The sequence below is a fragment of the Typopeltis vanoorti genome, chromosome 19, assembly GCF_054136105.1.
Source record: "Typopeltis vanoorti isolate ZY-2024b chromosome 19, IOZ_Tvanoo_1.0, whole genome shotgun sequence".
In the NCBI taxonomy this organism is placed as follows: domain Eukaryota; kingdom Metazoa; phylum Arthropoda; class Arachnida; order Uropygi; family Thelyphonidae; genus Typopeltis; species Typopeltis vanoorti.
In genome coordinates this window covers 95,578,852-95,599,648 of record NC_143567.1, presented here as the reverse complement: position 1 = coordinate 95,599,648, position 20,797 = coordinate 95,578,852, and the positions used below count along the sequence as shown (strand labels likewise).

The window sequence follows — 20,797 nt, the reverse complement described above, 5'->3', positions numbered from 1 at the left end:
TTCAGCATATCAAATTCCACAAGAACAACTGGTCTTGTGTATGCAAAGTTTTTTTTTTGCAGTGGTGAATGGAGAAGTTTTGGAGGGTGAAAGAAACTCAAGATCTTGTTTACCAGGAAGAAAACCACTTTTACTCCTTGTTGCCACAATATCTTTTAAATTTTATTCATGACATATCATCATATGCATGGGCAGAGCAATACTGCCCCTCTACATTCTTTTTTTTTAGGAGGCTCTTTTAGTATGTTTTCTACCTTTTTTTTTTTTGTGTGTGTGAGTTCTTGACTTCTTTTCTCTGTACTGTAAGAAATGTTATACTCACTGATTTTGTAATAACACATACAGAATCATAAATTCCCTACAAGACAAAGCACTGCTAACAGTATTGAGAAAAGAAGCCATTATGCTTCCAAAAACAATTATAATAAAAAATAAATAGAGAACATTGTAAAAGAGTCTCTTAGTCATCTTTAGGCTCTTTTCTACTATTTTTGTAAGGATTCAGTGTGTAGTCTAACTTCCTTACATAGGATCTCTCACAAACATCTCAAAAATACTGAATCAACAAGGAATAAAAGTAGTTTTCTTCTGAGTAAACAAGATTTAGTCTCCTTCACCCTCAAAAACCTCACCAATTAACTACTTAAACTTGTTGCTATGGAATTTGCTAATGTGAGACAAAGTGGCCAGTCAGGGAAGATATGCATGTCAAAACATATTGAGGATAAGTTTTAAAAAAAAAAAAAAAAACTTCCTAGCTGTACATACAACGCAAACAAATCATCTAGTACAGAAATGGCATACACTGATTACAATTTCTTTCATCAGAGCATTCAAAGAATCATTGGAAATGTGAAAAAATTCCTAATTAATATAACAAGAAACTATGTTCTTGTTTTAATCCTTTACCCAAGCAAACAAAGTTTGTGAATGAAGTATCTTCATGACTAGTCTACTTGTATATAAAAGCTATCGACTTCACATCAGTTGCCTCAGCATCCCATAATGCAAAAAATTATGGGAAGGACCATTAACCAGACTGGTTCTGATATTTATTGAAGTTTCATCAGTGAGAGCCAGGCCCAGGAAGATACCAAGGGTACATCATATTTTCTACATAGAAGTTCCACGACATTATTAAAATCTCTGGATCAGAGATAACTATAGTAAAGTTTTACTGCCAGGATACAAGTATACGACATTTGACAATAAATTATATCCTTGTTTTAATCCTTTACCTTGTACACTGAGGTAACTGAAGTGAAATCAACAGCTTCTATATATAAGTAGACTAGTCATGAAGATACCTCAAGTGCAAACATTCTTTGCTTAGGAAAAATTAGCATAATGGACCTCAGCAGTGTTATGTCAGGAACAGGTTAATACTGACTGAGAGAGAGATGAGTAGTGTGATCAAGGGTGAGGAAAACAAGCGGCATATGAATGAGAATATAAAAGTAGGGAGTGCAGTTTGAAAGATGGTGTTGACCAAGATGATGAATTTTGAGCAAGCGTAGGTAACTTGCAAAAAGAAAGGGAGAGATAAATACAGTGAAAGAAGAAGTGGAATGTATCAGGAACAAGTTGAGAAGCATAAGAGAAGAGATTACGAGATGTAAACAATGAATGCAAAGTGAATCAGAGTAGGAGTGAGAGAGAGTATAGGAATGATAGAAATGGAGAGAACAGGAGAACCATTGAAAGAGAATAAGAGAAAGGTGAGACAGTGCAGGAACCAGGATGGAAAAATTATAAGATGGCAGGTAAATGGGAGAACAAGGAGAAAAAATATCAGAAGGGGGAGGAGAGAGAGAGAGAGTGAGGGAGACAGGTAAGCAAGAAAGAAACAGAGTGGTAAGGAGTATAATGTATAGTGACTCGATGATTCATGGTGGCCAAGATAGATAGTGTGACTATGACAATTAAGCAAGGCGAAAGAGTGTCGGAGATTACTGTGATGGCGAGCACAAATGACTTGAGAGGGAATGTAAATCAGGTGGCGAGCAGTCTGAAGTTCATCCTTGAGGTTGTATAGAAGAAGACAGAGAGATAGAAGATAGTGAGTGTGTTGCCCAGGTATAATAATTCAGAGCTATGGAGAAAAGCATCAATAATGAATATATGACAGCCAGAGTGTATCAAAAGAGAGAGGCTTGGATTATGTGGATGCATGGAGGGCATTTGAGGACAGATTTGAATACGGAAGAATATATGCATCCAGAGAGAATGTTGTTCTCTGAACAAGTCAGTGTGCAGGTGCATCCCTGCACCTGCACACTGACTTGGGTGGATTGTAGTAAGGGTGGCTTCCTGTAGGAATAGTTGCTTGGAAGAAGAGAGAATACATCATGTAATGCTGAATCCAGTAGAGTATGGAGGGGATAATGAGTTATAGAAACTGTGACAGTGCTTTGATGATTCTTTATATAAATGTCAGGAGTATCCAGATAAAAGAGATGAATTGGTGACACTGATAGCATCAGCCTGCCCAAAGATTATTGAAATCACTGAGAGATGGTTCGACAGAATATGATATGAAGATGACAGAAGATGGAAACAGAAGGTTGGTTACAAGTGGGGTCCTACAGGGCTCAGTACTGTGACCTGTATTGTTTAACCTTTATATCAACGGCATTGTTAATGGATTGCAGTGCAATATTTAGTAGTTTGTAGCTGATGTGAAGCTAGAAGGGGTTATTAGTAATAGTGTAGATGTGGCAGCCCTTCAAGAGGATCTGAAACAAAAGGAAAGATAGGCAATGAATGGGGGGTATCAGTTTAATTCAGCTAAATGTCAAGTCTTGAAGTTGGGGATACATTGATGGGATACTCCATACTCTGTTGGAGGAATTGTACTGGAGGAAGTGGAGGAAGGCAAGGGATCTGGGAGTGATGATTAATTGAAACCTGAAATTCAGGGAACATATTGAAATGGTGGCGATGGTAAACCAGAGGATTGAGGCAATAATGAGAACTGATCAAGGAAATAAAGCCTTGATTAGACCATATTGGTCCCCATGATTTGAAGGGGATTAACTTTGGGAAGACTGCAGAAAGAGTGGATAAAGATATTGGATACACTGTTAGTTATGAGAAAAGACTGAGAGAATGTGGATTGAAAAAGTTTAGAAGATAGAAGGAGTGGTGATATGATTGAGACCGTAGAAAGTATTTTACCTTGGGTATGATAAATGTTAAAAATACCAAGCAATTTTAAACCTGGTTTTACTCCATTTCCCAAGTAAGCAAACAGATAAACAAGTCAAGTTTGCACCTGCAAGTGATGCAACGCTAGCTGATCCTACAGGTAGTGCAAGATCAAGGCAACTCGTGGTAAAGGTGGCATAAGGTCTGATACAAAATTAATACAAAACATCATACATCGCCTTCTTGGAGATGTGTTTTGGCATTAAGGGTAAATATTAAGATTAGTGATCAGAGCTTATACCACCTTTACCACGAGTTGCCTTGATCTTGCACTACCTGTAGGATCAGCTAGACTTGCATCACTTGCAGGCGCAAACTTGACTTGTTTGTCTGTTTGGTTACTTGGGAAATGGAGTAAAACTAGGTTTAAAATTGCTTGGTATTTTTAACATGATTGAGACCTTTAAACTGTTGAGAGGTAGTTACAGGGTTGACACACTATGTTTGGTGGAACAAGGAGCAATCCCTGGAAGTTGTGAAAGGAAGTCATGGATAAGAGGGGATGAGGAGTGGTTTCGTTGCACGGATGGTAGGTGAACCGTGGAATGCATTGCCTGGTAGAGTGGTGAGAGAGCAAGAACAGTGAATGAGTTCAAGAAGTGGTATGATAACTGCATTTTCTAGAGTGCATCTCCCATGATGAGTCTTGTGACCCCCATGGAGGTCATGAATCATAATAATAAAAGGATTCCAATATTACCTGTTTTTTAATTTTCATTTCACTCTTCTGAAGAAGTGTACTATAATGCACATGAAACTAATAGAGATTAAAACAACTGTTCAACAGTCTTCATGTAACCATATCAGACAAGGTTTTCAATTTGTGAAACAGTAATGTATATGACTATCTCAATATAGGGGGAGGGGGGGTAGACGAATATCTCTGTATCTCTCTCTGGTGAGTCTTCCTTCACTTATTCTTTCTTCTGTTTCTTATTGGCATCAACTGCACAACTCTCCGTATCCACCAATGAACCGCAATTACACCAACGTCATATACCACCCACCACCACCACTAGTATTTTCACAGACAATCACAAACATCCATGCCCACTGCAGGATTTGAACATGCAGCCTTTTGGCTGGGGAGTGGATACACTAACCACTCGGCCAACCAGGCCATCTTAATATCAAGGAAAGAATTATTTAGGACACAAAATTTGCATAACGTAAACAGAACCTTTTACCAACAGTTAGAATTTAAGGATATATTGGAAGTTTAATGTTATATCAGATGTAAGGCAGGATTGTACACTACTGTAACTCTTATTTATAATCTATTTACACACAAACTTTTTTTTTAAATGTATTCCACTCATGTATGCCTTCTCCAAGTCCACAAAACATGTGTAGTTAAACCCAACAGATTTTCAGCAAGGGTTAGATAATCTAGGAACTGCAAACCAACATGGTACCCTTTCAAGCTACTGATACCTCTCAATAGTTTGGTAATGATCTCACATGTGCAACAAAAATCATCTTCCACCATTACAGAGACTTTCACTAACATTCACAATGATCAGAAGAAGTTTCAAACCCAAGAATCAGCTAAAACACCAAGTTAGCAATATATTATTATCATCATCATCAAATTCCTGATATATATATATATATACCCTCAAGGGGTGTACAGGATATGATAGTACTACATGAAAAATTACATCATTACTAACTTCTTATCTACAACTTTCCTCCAAATCAGTCTGTTACCTGTCAAGACTCCAACATTATCAGATCCTATATTTCTATCTTCTAAGGCAGAGGGTGGCAACCTTTTTAATACGAAGAGTGCAATATAAAATTTGAAAATTACAGAGGGCTCATGACACAGGCATTTTTTCTCTCATTTCAGGCTTAGAGATTCTATGATTAGTTGTTTTTAAGAAATATAAGAATTCAAATTTTAACATTTTATTTTACTTGCTTTAACATCATATTTTTGTCATATATGAATGAATATAAAATACCATAAAAAATAAAATAAATGAATACAAAAAATATAAATTCAATAGGATTTAATGAGAAACCTGGCCTTTTACATCATCTGCTAATTTTTTATAATCAAGCAGATAGTTTGAAGTACCTGCTCTTAAACAATTATCCAAATGCGAGTCTGTAAGTTGAGATCGATATTTTGATTTTAAATATGCCATATTTGAAAACAGGGTCTCACAGTTGTATGTAGTTGCACAATATGAATAAATTTTTAGCGAACATTTTCTCAGAATAGGAAAAGTATTTCTATCTACTAACTTCCAGAACATTTTGTCATCGTGATGAGCTTTTAAAATTGTTTTGTAAATTAACTATTTCCATTTCCAAGTCTTCTGTATTACTTAGCTCGAAGTAATTGGAAATTTTAGCAGGTATAAAGAAGGATAGTGTTTTAAATACATCTGTGCAACATTTCCGGGATTATCTACAGCAAAATTGAAAGAAGGTATTTTTATCGGTCCGGATATCAGGAACTTATGAAGGATAAACTGTTTGAAGAAAAAATGGCAACTGTTGAAAATGAAGCACGGAAAGCTTTGAAAGAGGCTTCAGTAATGTTAAACGGATTTAGGAAAAATCTAACAGGTTCTAAAGTCGCAAAATCTTGAAAGTGGGAAGAAAACTCTTCTAATACTGTGTTCTATGATTTTTATATACGATGTAGTGCTAAATGTTTCATTATTCAAACTTTCATTGATATGTTTTACATTTGGAAAATGTGACAACGAATTTTTCATCAGATGGGATTTCAATAGTTACACTTGAAAGCACTGACTGCACTAATCATATCAGCAATATGGGAATTTTTCCCTTGTAATTGTAGATTTAAATATTTAAACTTTGCCATTACATCTGTTAGAAACCCAAGATCTATTAACCAATTTTTATTTTCGAATTCTTCATAAAAATCGCCTTCTTGATGTAATAAATCTTTTATTTGCAGCAAAAGAATAATAAATTGCTCAAGTATTTTACCTCTGCTCAACTACCTCACTTCAGTATGTAATAGTAGGTTGTCATTTTCAGCATTTTCATCTTTCAAAAGTAATTTAAATAACCTGTGTTGAGTTGCTTTTGATTTTATCGAATTAATAATTTTTGTTACAATTGACATTACATGTTTAAAATTGACAGTTTTAGCCTATAACATTTCCTGATGAATAAGACAATGATACGCAATAAATTTAGGAAATAAAGGGTCCTGTCCACAAGCCAATAAATCCATTTTCCTTACTAGTCATTGCTCGTGCACCATCAGTAGTAACTGAAGTTAATTTGTGAATTGGTAATTTTTTGTATAGTACAAAATCTTTAAAAATGGAAAATATATCCTCTCCTCTAGTGTGAAATGAAAGAATTTTAAGAAATTATTCTTTTGTAGAAAAATCATCAAATACCATTTTTACTGAAATTGCTAATTGTGATGTATCTGTTATGTCTATCAATTCATCAGCTGTAGCAAAAAGAAAACACATTTTTTCGTATCATTTGCTAATTCTGTTTCTAAATAAACTGCAATTGATTCAGTTCTTCTAGTTACAGTTCTTGCTGATAACTGCAACGTATTTATAGCCGAAACTATTTTGGTTTATTTTTGAAATCTTCAAAAAGTGAATCTGCAGCTTCTAACATTGTTGTCTTTCCATTGCAGTCAGGGTCTTCCTCTCCTTCCCTCCACCATCCCCTGCAATACTATTCTGGGAAGTTTTCCCGAAGAACCTCTCATCATTTTATGAGGGGTTCTTCTAGGAAATGTCCTGCAAATGCTATTTTTCTTCTTTGGATACTAGCCATATAGTCTCTTTTGATTCTTTTAAGAACCTCTTCATTGCTCACTCTTTCAGTCCAGCTGATACGATCCATTTTTCTCAAGCACCACATTTCAAATGCATTCAGTCGGTCACTCATCTCCTTATTGATCGTCCAGGACTGGCATCCATATGTCCCCGTGCTCCAGATCATTGTCTTGAGGATTCTTAATTTCGACTGTTTGTTCAGATTGCTATTCCCTAATATGTGGCATATTTGGAAAAATGCTGCTTTTGCTTTTTTAATTCTGTTGTTAATTTCATAATTAGATCTATTGTCTTCTGTTATCCAACTCCCAAAGTATTCAAAACTTTTTACATTTTCTACTCTTTGTCCGTTCAGTGATTTCCATTCAATCATTTCCTTTCCTTGAAATCTTCATCACTTTTGTCTTCTGAATGTTTATTTTCATTTTATATCTCTAATTTCCAACCCTATTCAGTCTGTTCAAAATTCTTTGCAAGCCTTCCTCTGTTTTGCTCATAAGTACAATGTCATCTGCATATCTTATTATTTATCAGATGTCCGTTTATCTTTATTCCATCCTTCAGATCTTCCAAGGCCTCTGGAATATTCTGAACAAAATTCTCATATTTTTATCGATTCCTATTTTATGCAAAATATCAAATAAAACAGAGTGATTAACTTTATCAAAAGCTTTCTCATAGTCCACAAAGCATACATAAAAATCTTTATTGTACTTGATCATTCTTTCCCCCAATATCCGTAGTGTGGTGATAGCTTCCCTGGTTCCCCTGAAACCAAACCCTGAAAAATTAAATGCTTAATTTAATTCCCTCTCTATCATCTGTTCCATTCTTCTATATATTATGTTGATTAGGACTTTTGCAACGTGGCTAATCAAGCCAATAGTTCTGTGCTTGCTGCAATCCATCGTTTCTGTAGTCTTGGGAATAGGAATAAAAATAGATCTTACGAAGTCTTTAGGTATTCTATCTTCCTCCAGACTTCTATTAAAGATGATGATAGAAGTTTAATTCCTTTCTCTCCCAATGCCTTCAGTAACTCTCCTTGAATATCATCCACTCCTGGAACTTTCCTATCCTTTATTCTTTTAATGGCTGCTTCGGTTTCCGATTCCTTAATTTCTGGGGGATCATCATTTTCTATCTGATCATATTCCATATTACCTTCATCCCCATAAAATTCTGTAACATACTTCTTCCATCTTATTTTTTTTCAACAAAATCTTTCCTCTTTCATCCCTCAAAGCACTGCTTTCTATCCTTCTCTTCTTCCATGAAATCAAATTAAAACCTTCATAGACCTTTCTCATATCCTTTGCTGTATCATTTTCCTCTATTTCCTTGCAGAGACCTGATTGAGCCAGTCTTCCTTTGCCTTTTTAGCCAGAAGTTTTACTTGTTTATTGATCTCTTTATACCTGACTTGGGCTTCATCATTGTTCTTATTCTTCCATTTTTTCTATCACCTCCTCAGTAATCCAGGGCTTTCTTCCTCTCCTCTCTGCCTCAACCCAGAAGACGTTTAGCACATTCCTTGATTTTCTCTCTTAGATCAATCCAGATTACTTCTAGGGGTCTATCAGTATCAATACTGCTGATCATATTTTCTAGTTCATCTTGATATTTCTCTCTGATATCTTTCCTTTTTAGTCCATCAATTCTTATTTTTCTAGTTGCATTTTGTTTATTTATTCATTTTAATCTGATTTTTACTTTAATTGTGAGCAGGTTATGGTCACTATTGCAGTCTGCTCCAGGATAAGTTTTTGCATTTTTTATTACATTTCTATATCTTGAGTTAATTAATATATAATCAATCTGATTTCTTCATCTCTCTGTACAGGTGCTCTCCAAGTATACAGTCTTCTCTCATGTTGGTGAAACCAGGTGTTAGTCACTATCAATATGTGTTTTCTGTAAAACTCCAGTCTGTCTCCCCTTTCATTTCTTTCTCCCAAGCCCCAAGGCCCATCCTCTCTTCCTTTCCCTATCTTTGCATTCATATCTCCCATTGCTATCAGTATATCTCTGTTATTTTTCAAATGTAAACATACCTCTATTTATTGATAGATCTCTTCAACTTCTTCATCTGTATGATCTGTTGTTGGTAAGTATACTTGAGTTATGAGGATATTTCTAGGTTTGGCCTTTATTTTCAAAGCAATCACTCTTTCAGATCTCTGCCAATATCCCTCCACCATATCAGCTATCCTTTTATCCAACATTATTCCAACACCCTTTTGTTGTTGTTCTCCTACTGAGTAAATAAATCTAAATCCATCATCTGTTCTTATATCTCTTTTCCATCTAACCTCTGGGAGTCCAAGAATTGATATCTTCATTCTTTTCATTCTGATCAGATTGCCATCTTCCCTGCTTGATACATTGTAAAGGATTAAAAATATCTTTGTAAACAAAGTATTTTATATTTGCACTGATAGCGGGAGTGATTCAACAAACAGACATACTAAAAAAAAAAGGGTTCTAACAACGTTTAGAAGTGGTGTGAAGGGTAGTGAGAGCAGTCGCATTGATATCATGATGACATCAACAACTCAAACTACTTATGATCAGCAGTCTCTCGTCTTAATAGGCACAAATAAAGCAGTTTACAATAATTTCTCTGAGGGCACACTAAAAATTCACTGTGGGTACTGCATTGCCAACTCCTGTTCTAAGGCACTTTTTACTATATCAATCCACTCATATCTTGGTCTTGCTCTAGGTCTTTTTCCTACCAACCTGGCAGACAACACTTGTTTTGCTAATCTTTCCTCGCCCATTCTGTTTAAGTGACCATACAACCTGAGATTAGCTCTACTGATGTATTCCTGGATGCTGACAATGTCAAGTCCTTTCCAAATATCCTTGTTTTTAATATGATATTGCCATTGATGCCATCTGTTCATGCCTCTAATCTTTCTTAGGACTCTCTTATCTGTGGTCTCTAGTCTTTGGTCGAGTGTTTTACTTCTGACCCAGCTCTCAGATGCAAAAGTTAAAACTGGTTTGAACACTGTCTTGTATACAGCTAATTTAGTGTTTTGGCTAATTTCTCTCTTATTCCATATGAATTTATTCAGTTGACTTCCTACCATACCAGCTTTGTTGATTCTGTTGTCTATTTCAAGATTTATTTTACCATCATCACTAAAAAGTGTGCCTAAGTAGCTGAAATGTTTTTCTTGTTCTATAGGTTCTCTATTCACAATGCAGTTGATATTTTCAATGTTTCTGCCTATTTTCAGTGTCATTGTCTTTAATGCTGACTTTCATACCATATCTATTACAACAGTTATTCATTTATTCAGGGAATCTTGCAGACTTGCAGCAGATTTATTTAGAAGTATAACATCATCCACATAAAGCAAAGAACTGAGATTAACATCTCCAATTTTGATATCAGGTTTAATACCACTTTCCTTCATAATGTGATCCATATAGATAATGAATAACAGAGGGGATAATGCACATCCTTGCCTGACACCAGATTTAACCTTAAACCACCTTCCTGTACTTCCTTCAATTCTAACTTACAACTCAAATAAAGACTAAGTATTGCTTGATATAATGTCCCATTGACATCATACAACTGTAGCATTTTGAACAGTTTCTCTCTCTTGGTACATATGCCTTTATAATATGTCATATATTATTATTACATGACACCTCCAGGGAGTCTAAAGACTCATTGAGGGAGGGCACCTACTCCACAACTCTATCTCTACCAACTATAATAAACTGCAACTACACCAATGCCATCTACCACCCACCACCACCACCACTAGTATTTTCATAGACAATCACAAGCATCCATGCCCACGGCAGGATTCGAACCCGCAACCTTTTGGCTGGAGAGCAGATACACTAACCACTCGGCCAACTAGGCCAGCAAAAACATGCTTACCTGTGCCAGAAATAGACTAACTCAGGAACGGGTCGTAAAAAAGGCTTAGAAAAAGTTCCTCTAATTGGCCACTAGACTTGAACTTAAGTCTATCTTCCAGCAGTTTACTGCTGAGGAGTGCAAACACCACTTCCACTGAGCTACACAGGCTCTCATATACATGATGAATTCAAAGAAGATTTCTGAGGGAAATTTGGGAATGAACAAATCGCATAAATGATAAAACCATATTAAAAACAAATATCAGTTTTAAAGAATCTGACATTGTTAATATTTAACAATGCAGAAGAAGAGCTAATATACAAGGTTTCTTAAACGGAATGGGGGACAAGTGTATGAAGAGCAAAAATAGCATGGAAATGACCTAAGATAATAGACGAGTTGATGCAGTTAGGCATGTATGGAAAGAATGAAATTTAAGACCTGATCAAATAACAGACTGATCAGAAGCTATTCATGAAATCTTAATGTGTCAGATTGTTATAATATCTGATATACCCACTGAGAACACAGAACAGAAAATGATAATACTGATGAGCCTTGGAAAATTCTCTTCAATTTTAAGTAGGTTCAGTCATTACAAAAAAGTGAAGCAATATTGTTATGTCAAGTGTGAAACAATATTGCTTCACTTTTTTGTAATGTGAAGTGAAGCAAAATTGTTATGTTAAGTGTGAAACTTTTTATAATCCTTTCCTTTAGTCGTCTGAATGTCACGTGGGGGGGGGGGGGATGGGTTAGTTAAGAATTGGTACAAGATAACTATAGGCAATGCTTTATGTTGGTTAGTTGCATAGTTCTCAGACTGTTTTGTTTAATGACAGGAAAAATACAATTGCCATGTGGAAAGAGGAATAAGGCCACATTATTATTTTTTCCTTTTTTTTTTTTTTTTTTTTTTTATAGGTGGATGTGCTCTTTTTATGCCATGGGAAGCCTTAGTCATTGGTATAATTGGTTCTCTACTCACCAATATTTCAATGCCATTGTTTGATTATATACATATTGATGATCCTGTTGGTGCAATTCCTGTTCATTTTGTTGGAAGCATATGGGGAATGATAGCTGTAGGTTTATTCATCCATAATGACAATCTAATGAATCTTAATAAAGGTAATAAAGGTGTTTTTAATGGTGGAGGATTCTATCTCCTTGGAATACAATTACTAGCCATTCTTGTGGTGGCTAGCTGGAGTATGACAACAACATTCATTCTTCTTTGGGTAAGTCTTTCATATACTACATTCTTGCATGTGTAATTTATCTTATTGCATATTCTTCTTCTTCTTATTATTATTATGTGACACCTCCAGAGAGTTCAATTTCTCTGAGGATGCACTAAAAATTCACTGTGGGCACTGCATTGCCAACTCCTGTTCTAAGGCACTTTTTACTGTATCAATCCACCCATATCTTGGGCTTGCTCTAGGTCTTTTTCCTACCAACCTGGCAGAGAACACTTGGTTTGCTAATCTTTATTCGCCCATTCTGTTTAAGTGACCATGCCATGCTGACAATGTCAAGTTCTTTCCTAATATCCTTGTTTTTAATATGATATTGCCATTGATGCCATCTGTTCATGCCCTAATCTTTCTCAGGACTCTCATATCTGTGGTCTCTAGTTTTTGGTCAAGTGTTTTACTTCTGACCCAGCTCTCAGATCCATAAATTAAACTTGGCTTGAATGCTGTCTTGTATACAGCTAATTTAGTGTTTTGGCTAATTTCTCTCTTATTCCATATACAGGGTGTTCGGGATAAATTTGACAGTTTCGTAAGGAAAAAGAAAATCTTCTTTGTATCTATTAAATTTAATGAATTGACAAAAAAACATTACAGGCAGAGTTAATTACAATACTATCAACAAGATTTACTTAAAATAACCACCATTAGCATCGATCACAGCTTCAATTCTGCTTCGGAACCTCGAACAAGCTGATGCTACAGTCTCCCTGGGAAGGGCCGCAAAAACTGTTTTAATTTTATCCATTAACTGGGCTTTTGTATTACTGGAAGTGCGATTGGTGTCTTTTTCAACTGCGCCCCATACAAAATAATCCATGGGGTTAAGGTCTGGGGAGTTTGGAGGCCAAACATTTGGACTGGTGAAGTCGTAGAAATTTTCAGACAACCATTTTTGACTTTTCCCAGAGGTGTGGCAAGGGGCCGAATCCTGCTGCCATACATACGGCCTACCATTGGCTACCCTTGTTATCCAGGGCTTGACTACAGTTAGCAACTCCACGAACAAAGCCCGAATTCCAATGCCAGGGTTCTTCAACACCTGTTCCTGCAGATTTGCAAGGAATTCTGCTGTACGAACGCAGTCAGATCGTCTGCTAGGGATCTTTCTTCTTGCTACATCCTCGTAGTCACCATTGCAAGTCTCTAGTTCATGCCTGATTGTTTTTACTGTATTCAGGGAGCATTGGGCAGCAGTCGTAATATCCTTATTTTGATGGCGGGCACGAATCATCATGATACAAGTTATTCTCTTCCATGATTCAGGTGGGTTCCAGCTATCCATCCTTTCTGACATCTTGTATATGAATGAAGAAGGGTCCAAACTTTTAAATGAAGAGAAGTGTGTGTTAATACATGTAACTTACGGAAAAATATAATTAATTATAAATATGTCAAATTTATCCCGAACACCCTGTAAATTCTCATCATGGGAGAGCACTCTACTTTACTAAATACATCTCAACCTCTCCCCTACTATTTAATTCTCCTACTATGACACTACTACCAACAGCGGCATCTACCACCCATCATCACCAACAACAGTATTTTCTGTCTGTATATTGTGTGTTCTGAAGGTGATTTGTCTGTACGTGGGATGAAAAACCGAAGTTTCCAGGAGAAAAAACTCTGCTACCTCCATATCAGATCGGCCTTATGTAACAGTTCTTTAAAGGAATCACTTTGCATCATAAAGATCATTGAACTTTAGATATTATCATCTTTGCTACCAACATTGTGATTAGTAATTAGTTGCTATTCGGCAAAAATATTTAGCTGCTAAAATGACAAATGATAGTTATATTCATCATAAACAATGAAACAAAAGTCATCGCATAAATGATTTTTTGCAATCATCTCTTTGCAACAAGTTTTTAGTCCATTTCATAGAGCCCTCAAAGATAATACTTTTCATTCTCTACAATGTGGGATTTCACAGTGTGATAATTATGCCACCTAATCAATACATTAAGAAAGCCATCAATCTCTATAGAGTAGGTTCCCATAAACTACTGAACCTAAGACAGAAGACAACTTCCAGAGAAGAGCTCTCTCTCTCTCTCTCTCATACACACACACACACACACACATACATACTTAATATACAGGATGGCCATAATTAAAGAGATGTTCAGAGTCCTGTAGCGAAAAATGTATTGGACGAAATTCAACCAAACTAGGTGTGAGTACTCTGGAATATGGGGTTTTTATTTAAAGAAGATAAAAAACAGTACAAAATTCTGCCACCAGGGAACATTTGGCACTATAAACATGTGGTTTGGGATTAATTAAACAGTAATGGCTAGAAAAAACACAACAAATCAATTTTCGTGTTCGTATAACTTACAGATGTAGTTCAATATGTCCTCCTTTCAGATGTTCTAAGACTGCATTCTGTGAATAACATTTTCCACAGCAAAACGTGACAGATCTTCATCGATTTACCTCACGTTGCATTATTCTGTCTTTCAAGGTTGCTAAATCAGAAACATGTCCTTCACACACCAGACGCTTCAGATGGCCACACAACCAAAAGTCACAGGGGTTGAGATCAGGTGAACGAGGTGGCCATGCTGTGGGATATGCACAACAAATCGCTGTGTTCTGTGATGTAAATGAAGCATTTATTTACATCACATTATATGCAAACAAAAAATTCATTGTGAATAGCTTAGCTTAAGGGAAACACACCAACCAGTTTGTTCATCAGTCTACACAATTAAATTTTTCCATTTCAGCAATACAGATGTCACATTTACAGATAACTATAGTATTAACTAGTGTAGCACTATTCACTTCACTAACAACAGTAGTACAAAGTAAGTTTATCCTTCGGCTTATCTCTATATTATTATTATACGAACACCTCTATACAGTCCGAAGACTCATTGTGGAAGACCAAATCAATCATACCTCTCCTTAAACCCATTAACAGACAAAGCACTTGCAAATGAATGGCAACCCATTCCACTCATTCACAACTCTACAAGCAAAAAATCTAGTCCTCACACCCCTACTAACCACACTTTTATTCAGCTTCCAGGGATGACCCCTTGTTCTGCTCCCTCTAGCCAAGTACTGAAACATTTCCCCTGCATCAATTCTATAAAACCCTTTAAGCAACTTAAATGTTTCTATCATATGTTTCAAATGTTTCCTCTCTTTTTCTCTTATCAACCAATTTCTGCAACCACACATCCTCATAGGGAACTTTCCACAGGCCACTCACCATCTTGGTCACTTGTCTCCAAATCCTCTACACTGCTTCCTCTCCCAAAGAAACCGAGGGGACCAGACTTGAGCACAGTAATCCAGATGTGGTGTATCATGGCCTTATAAAGAGGAGTAACAACTTCCTTATCTCTACATGTTAATGTGTTCTTCAATAGTCAGGTAATCTTATGGGCTACCTTAGACAGGGTTAAAGTTTAGGGACATATTGCTACCACCACTCCTAAATCTCTAGCTTCCTCTATTTCCTGGAGTACAATACCATCAATATAATAGATGGTTTGTACCATATTGATACTTTCCAAAATGCATAACTTTACATTTCTCCAAATTAAACTGACACCCATTATCTTTTGCCCATATTGACAGCCCATTTAAATCATCATGAAGCATCATGTCCATCCCCATTTATTCTAATTTACATAACAGAGTTCCATGCAGTATTCTGTCAAATGCCTTTGCAAAATCCAGAAAAATCATAGTGTAGCCATTTCCTTTTTCCAACTCAGATGTTACTCTATTATAAAAAAATTTAGTAAATTACCAAAGGCATGACTGACCCTTCACAAAGCCATGTTGACCCTCATACAGCATCATATTTTTATCTACCCCATTCTTGAATTCTCTTTTACAACCACACCTTAGATACTGATTGGTCTAATTTGCTACAGCTGTCTTAGAACCTTCCTTATGCAAGGGAATTATTTTGCCCTCTTTTCACTCCCTTGAAACTCTACAAGAGTTGAGACTTAAATTAAAGAGCCTAGTCAAAGGCATTGCCAGTTCCCCTGCCTTGCACATTCTTGCAAAACCCTAACTAATATCCCATCTAATCCCACAGCTGTACTGACATTGAGATTCTTCAATATCCTAAGAACCTTCAATTCATCCACCTCTGTTTCCACGTCAGGGTGTCACATATGTTAAAGCAGTAACCTGACTAGGATGTATACCCTTGCAAACTGGTCACTCAGAAACTCAACTATTTTATCTGCTTCTGTCTCCTTGTGACCATCATCACTCATTAAGGTTAATCTTCCATAGTCATTCTTCCTCTTACTTGCTACATAACGAAAGAACTCTTTGGGATTTCCTTTGGCCAGCTTGGCTAGATTTTTCATAATCTGATTTTGTCTTCTTTGCCATGCTGGTCACCTTTCTCTTTATATACCTTCCACAGCATTTTCTTCTTCTGCAGCTCATGCTTAATGATATTACTTAAGATATTATCTTAAGTAATATAGTTAAATAATGATATTATCTAACTCCTACCCGATTAACCCTCCTTACCCTAGGTATACAATTTAATGCTCCTTCTTCCAAATGATCCTTAACTATATCCCATGTACTACTAGCATCCTTACCCAGCAGTGTATACATCACCAAATTTATGCGTTTTCTTTTCACTATAAGTGACAACATCCTTACTTACTTTGAATTTTATTTGCCATTACTAACAACAATAAAATAAAATAACAGTTATAAAGTTTACTGAATTATAAACTAATTCACAGTAAAACACAAAGAAATGCAAAGAGATGTAGCAAGCAATGCATCATAAATAAACATTTCATGAAAACTGCACACTGACTGATTCAAAGGAGCATCATGTTGCTAAAATCACTGTTTGAACAAATCCAGCATTGTATAAATGGGCTTAGTCATAATTGACAAGCATCATACAAGTGAATCTTCATAAATCGAAGTGTTGTAAAGTACGGTATCACTGTACTTTCAAATTGGCAAGTAAGCATCTTTCAATTTACAGATGGACATTCTATATCAATCTCTGATTAAAACAATTGGTTGTGATCTGAAATGGAAACAGGCATTTTTTCACGCAAACCTCACTTATGTAACAGCAGAGAAAGGCACATGACATCATGATCTACCTATTTCAAGAAAACCACTATTAATCTAGGTGAGAATGACGAAAACCACAATGAAGTTTAGGTGAGAGTGACGTAAGCAAACATACAAAGTGAACAGCTCTCATAGTTCATTATCATATATGAGCAACAATACCAGGGTAAACAGGCATGCAGTGTGTATTTTCCCTTAAATGGACATGCAGAGTGATCAGCTCCCATAGTCCATTAGGATAACGGAGCAACAAGACCAAGGATAATGGTGTGATAGGAGACTATTAGTTTCCTCAGCAAGACATGCAAAGATATTATTATAAGAAGAAATGAAGGACTTAGAAGCGCCTTTTCAATCTGAGTGAATTTTTAAATTCATACTTATTATAAAAATTGCTTTTTTTTGCTAATTGCCAACTGTTTTAATTAATAAACAATACTTAACTATGCTTATGTTTTAGCATACTTGTAAATAAAAATTCCTAACACGAATATGACATAATATGAATCCTGAGTTATGTAGATAGGATTATAGTATATAATAATCCTGAGTTATGTGATAGGAGACTATTAGTTTCCTAAGCAAGACATGCAAAGATATTATTATAAGAAGAAATGAAGGACTTACAAGCACCTTTTCAATCTGAGTGAATTTTTAAATTCATACTTATTATAAAAATTGCTTTTTTTTGCTAATTGCCAACTGTTTTAATTAATAAACAATATTTAACTATGCTTATGTTTTAGCATACTTGTAATAAAAATTCCTAACACGAATATGACATAATATGAATCCTGAGTTATTTAGATAGGATTATAGTATATATAGTATATAATAATCCTGAGTTATGTGATAGGAGACTATTAGTTTCCTCAGCAAGACATGCAAAGATATTATTATAAGAAGAAATGAAGGACTTACAAGCACCTTTTCAATCTGAGTGAATTTTTAAATTCATACTTATTATAAATGTATTCATACTTCATCATCAAATTCCTGCCATATACCCACAAGGGGTGTACAGGATATGATAGTACTACATTAAAAAATTATATCACTACTAACTTCCTATCTACAATTTTCCTCCAAATCAGTCTGTTACTTGTCAAGACTCCAACATTATCAGATCTTATATTTCTATCGTCTAAGGCACTTTGTACCGTATCAATCCACCTATATCTTGGTCTTCCTCTGGGTCGTTTTGCTGCCAACCTGGCAGAGAACACTTGTTTTGCTAATCTTTCCTCGCCCATTCTGTTTAGGTGACCATACCACCTGAGATTAGCTCTGCTAACACATTCCTGGATGCTGACAATATCAAGTTCTTTCCTAATATCCTCGTTTTTAATATGATATTGCCACTGATGCCATCTGTTCACGCCTATAATCTTTCTCAGGACTCTCATATCTGCAGTCTCTAGTCTTTGGTCAAGTGTTTTACTTCTGACCCAGCTCTCAGATCCATAAGTTAAAACTGGTTTGAACACTGTCTTGTATACAGCTAATTTAGTGTTCCGACTAATTTCTCTCTTATTCCATATGAATTTATTCAATTGACTTCCCACCATACCAGCTTTGCTGATTCTGTTGTCTATTTCTATATTTAATTTACCATCTTCACTAAAAATTGTGCCTAAGTAGCTGAAATGTTTCATTTGTTCCACAGGTTCTCCATTCACAACACAGTTGACATTTTCAATGATTCTGCCTATTTTCATTCTCTTTGTCTTTTTATTGCTGATCTTCATACCATGTCTATTACAACAGCTATTCAATTTAGTCAGAGAATCTTGCAGACTTGTAGCGGATTTATTTAGAAGTATAACATCATCCGCATAAAGCAAAGAGCTGACATTAACATCTCCAATTCTGATATCATGTTTAATACCACTTTCCTTCATAATGTGATCCATATAGATAATGAATAACAGAGGGGATAACGTACATCCTTGTCTCATACCAGATTTAACATTAAACCATCTTCCTGTACTTCCTTCAATTCTAACTGCTGACTTACAACTCAAATAAAGACTAAGTATTGCTTGATATAATGTCCCATTAACACCATATAACTGCAGCGTATTGAATAGCTTCTCTCTTGGCACCTTATCATATGCCTTTTCCAAATCGACAAAACTTAAATACATATCTTTGTTATATTCCCATGCTTTCTCGACTATTTGTCGTAAAGTGAAGATCTGATCCTGACAGCCTCTGTTTGGCCTGAATCCAGCTTGTTCTTCACCAAGCTTTTCTTCCACAATTCTTCTCAACCGTTTCTCAAGTATACTTGCATAGATCTTGCCAGGAACACTCAGTAGGGAAATACCTCTGTAATTCTCACATTCGGTTTTATTTCCCTTTTTATATATGGGTACTATGAGAGCTTTACTCCAATCATCGGGAATTCGTCCCTCTGTCCAGGCTTTCTGAACTATGCAGTGCAGCCACTGTAAGACTCTTATTCCACCATACTTCAGCATTTCTGGTCGAATATCATCACTCCAGCTGCCTTTCCACATTTCAAGCCTTTGATGGCTTTTTCTACTTCAAGTATGGATATGTATTCCTGACTGCATGCATGGTCAGTGTTTTTTACCACTGTGCTATCATCATACTTATTCATATTTATATTCATACGTATTCATACTTATTATTATAAAATATGCAAATGCTACAACTTTATCTTTCATACTTATTATAAAAATTGCTTTTTTTTTTGCTAATTGCCAACTGTTTTAATTAATAAACAATATTTAACTATGCTTATGTGTTTAGCATACTTGTAATAAAAATTCCTAACATGAACATGATGACATAATATGAATCCTGAGTTATGTAGATAGGATTAACCATTGTACAATAGCATTAATTAGGTTTCTATAAAGCCTCACAATTGGGTCATGCCAGGACATAACACTTAAGGGGAAGAAATTAAAAATATGGCAGATCTGCAGACATTTGCAACACAAAAAATATGGCCCTGAAACCAATCTTAGTTTGAGACCTCCTCTACTCTTCATAGTCATATCTTTTAAGTCAGAAAGTACTAATTAAATATTTTTATTCCACAGCTGATTAATAAATTCATCCCTATTCGGATGTCTCCGGATGATGAATTAAAAGGAGCAGATGTAGTAGAACATAACGTCATATATTATGATGAAGGACAAGAAGAGTTGCCTGAGGTAGCAGCTATTATTCCTCTCAACAAAGAAAAAAAGATAGTAACACATAAGGAGCAGGTCATGTCAAAAATGAAAGCAAAAGAAAAGATTGAAGAATCCAGAAGCACAAATGTAACACCAAAAAAAGCCTGGTCTTGAGAGAAATAACTAAATAAATATATTTATACATAAATAAATGCAGTCAAAACCTTAAGTTGCCTATTAACAAATCAGCTCATGACCACAATAGGTAGTAGCTGTGATATTTAGATCAAAGTATCAAGGCTTAAAGAACTGTATAAAATTCTATATGCTTTTCCTCAACTCAGTGTAATTAATGAAGGTTATTGATTTCATTTTCACATTATTGTTGACATGATATCATCATAG

General features: G+C 35.6%; 1 protein-coding gene across 1 annotated transcript in view; it reads left to right on the top strand.

Moving 5' to 3' along the window:
• LOC150096371 (putative ammonium transporter 3) overlaps window positions 1–20,566 on the top strand; it is a 62,182-nt gene extending 41,616 nt beyond the window's left edge. Inside the window, exons 7-8 of the mRNA XM_090409044.1 lie at window positions 11,812–12,128; window positions 20,315–20,566. Of these exons, the coding sequence (XP_090265170.1) occupies window positions 11,812–12,128; window positions 20,315–20,566 (569 nt within the window). The remainder of the gene's footprint in view (window positions 1–11,811; window positions 12,129–20,314) is intronic.
• The last annotated feature ends 231 nt before the right edge of the window (window positions 20,567–20,797 follow it).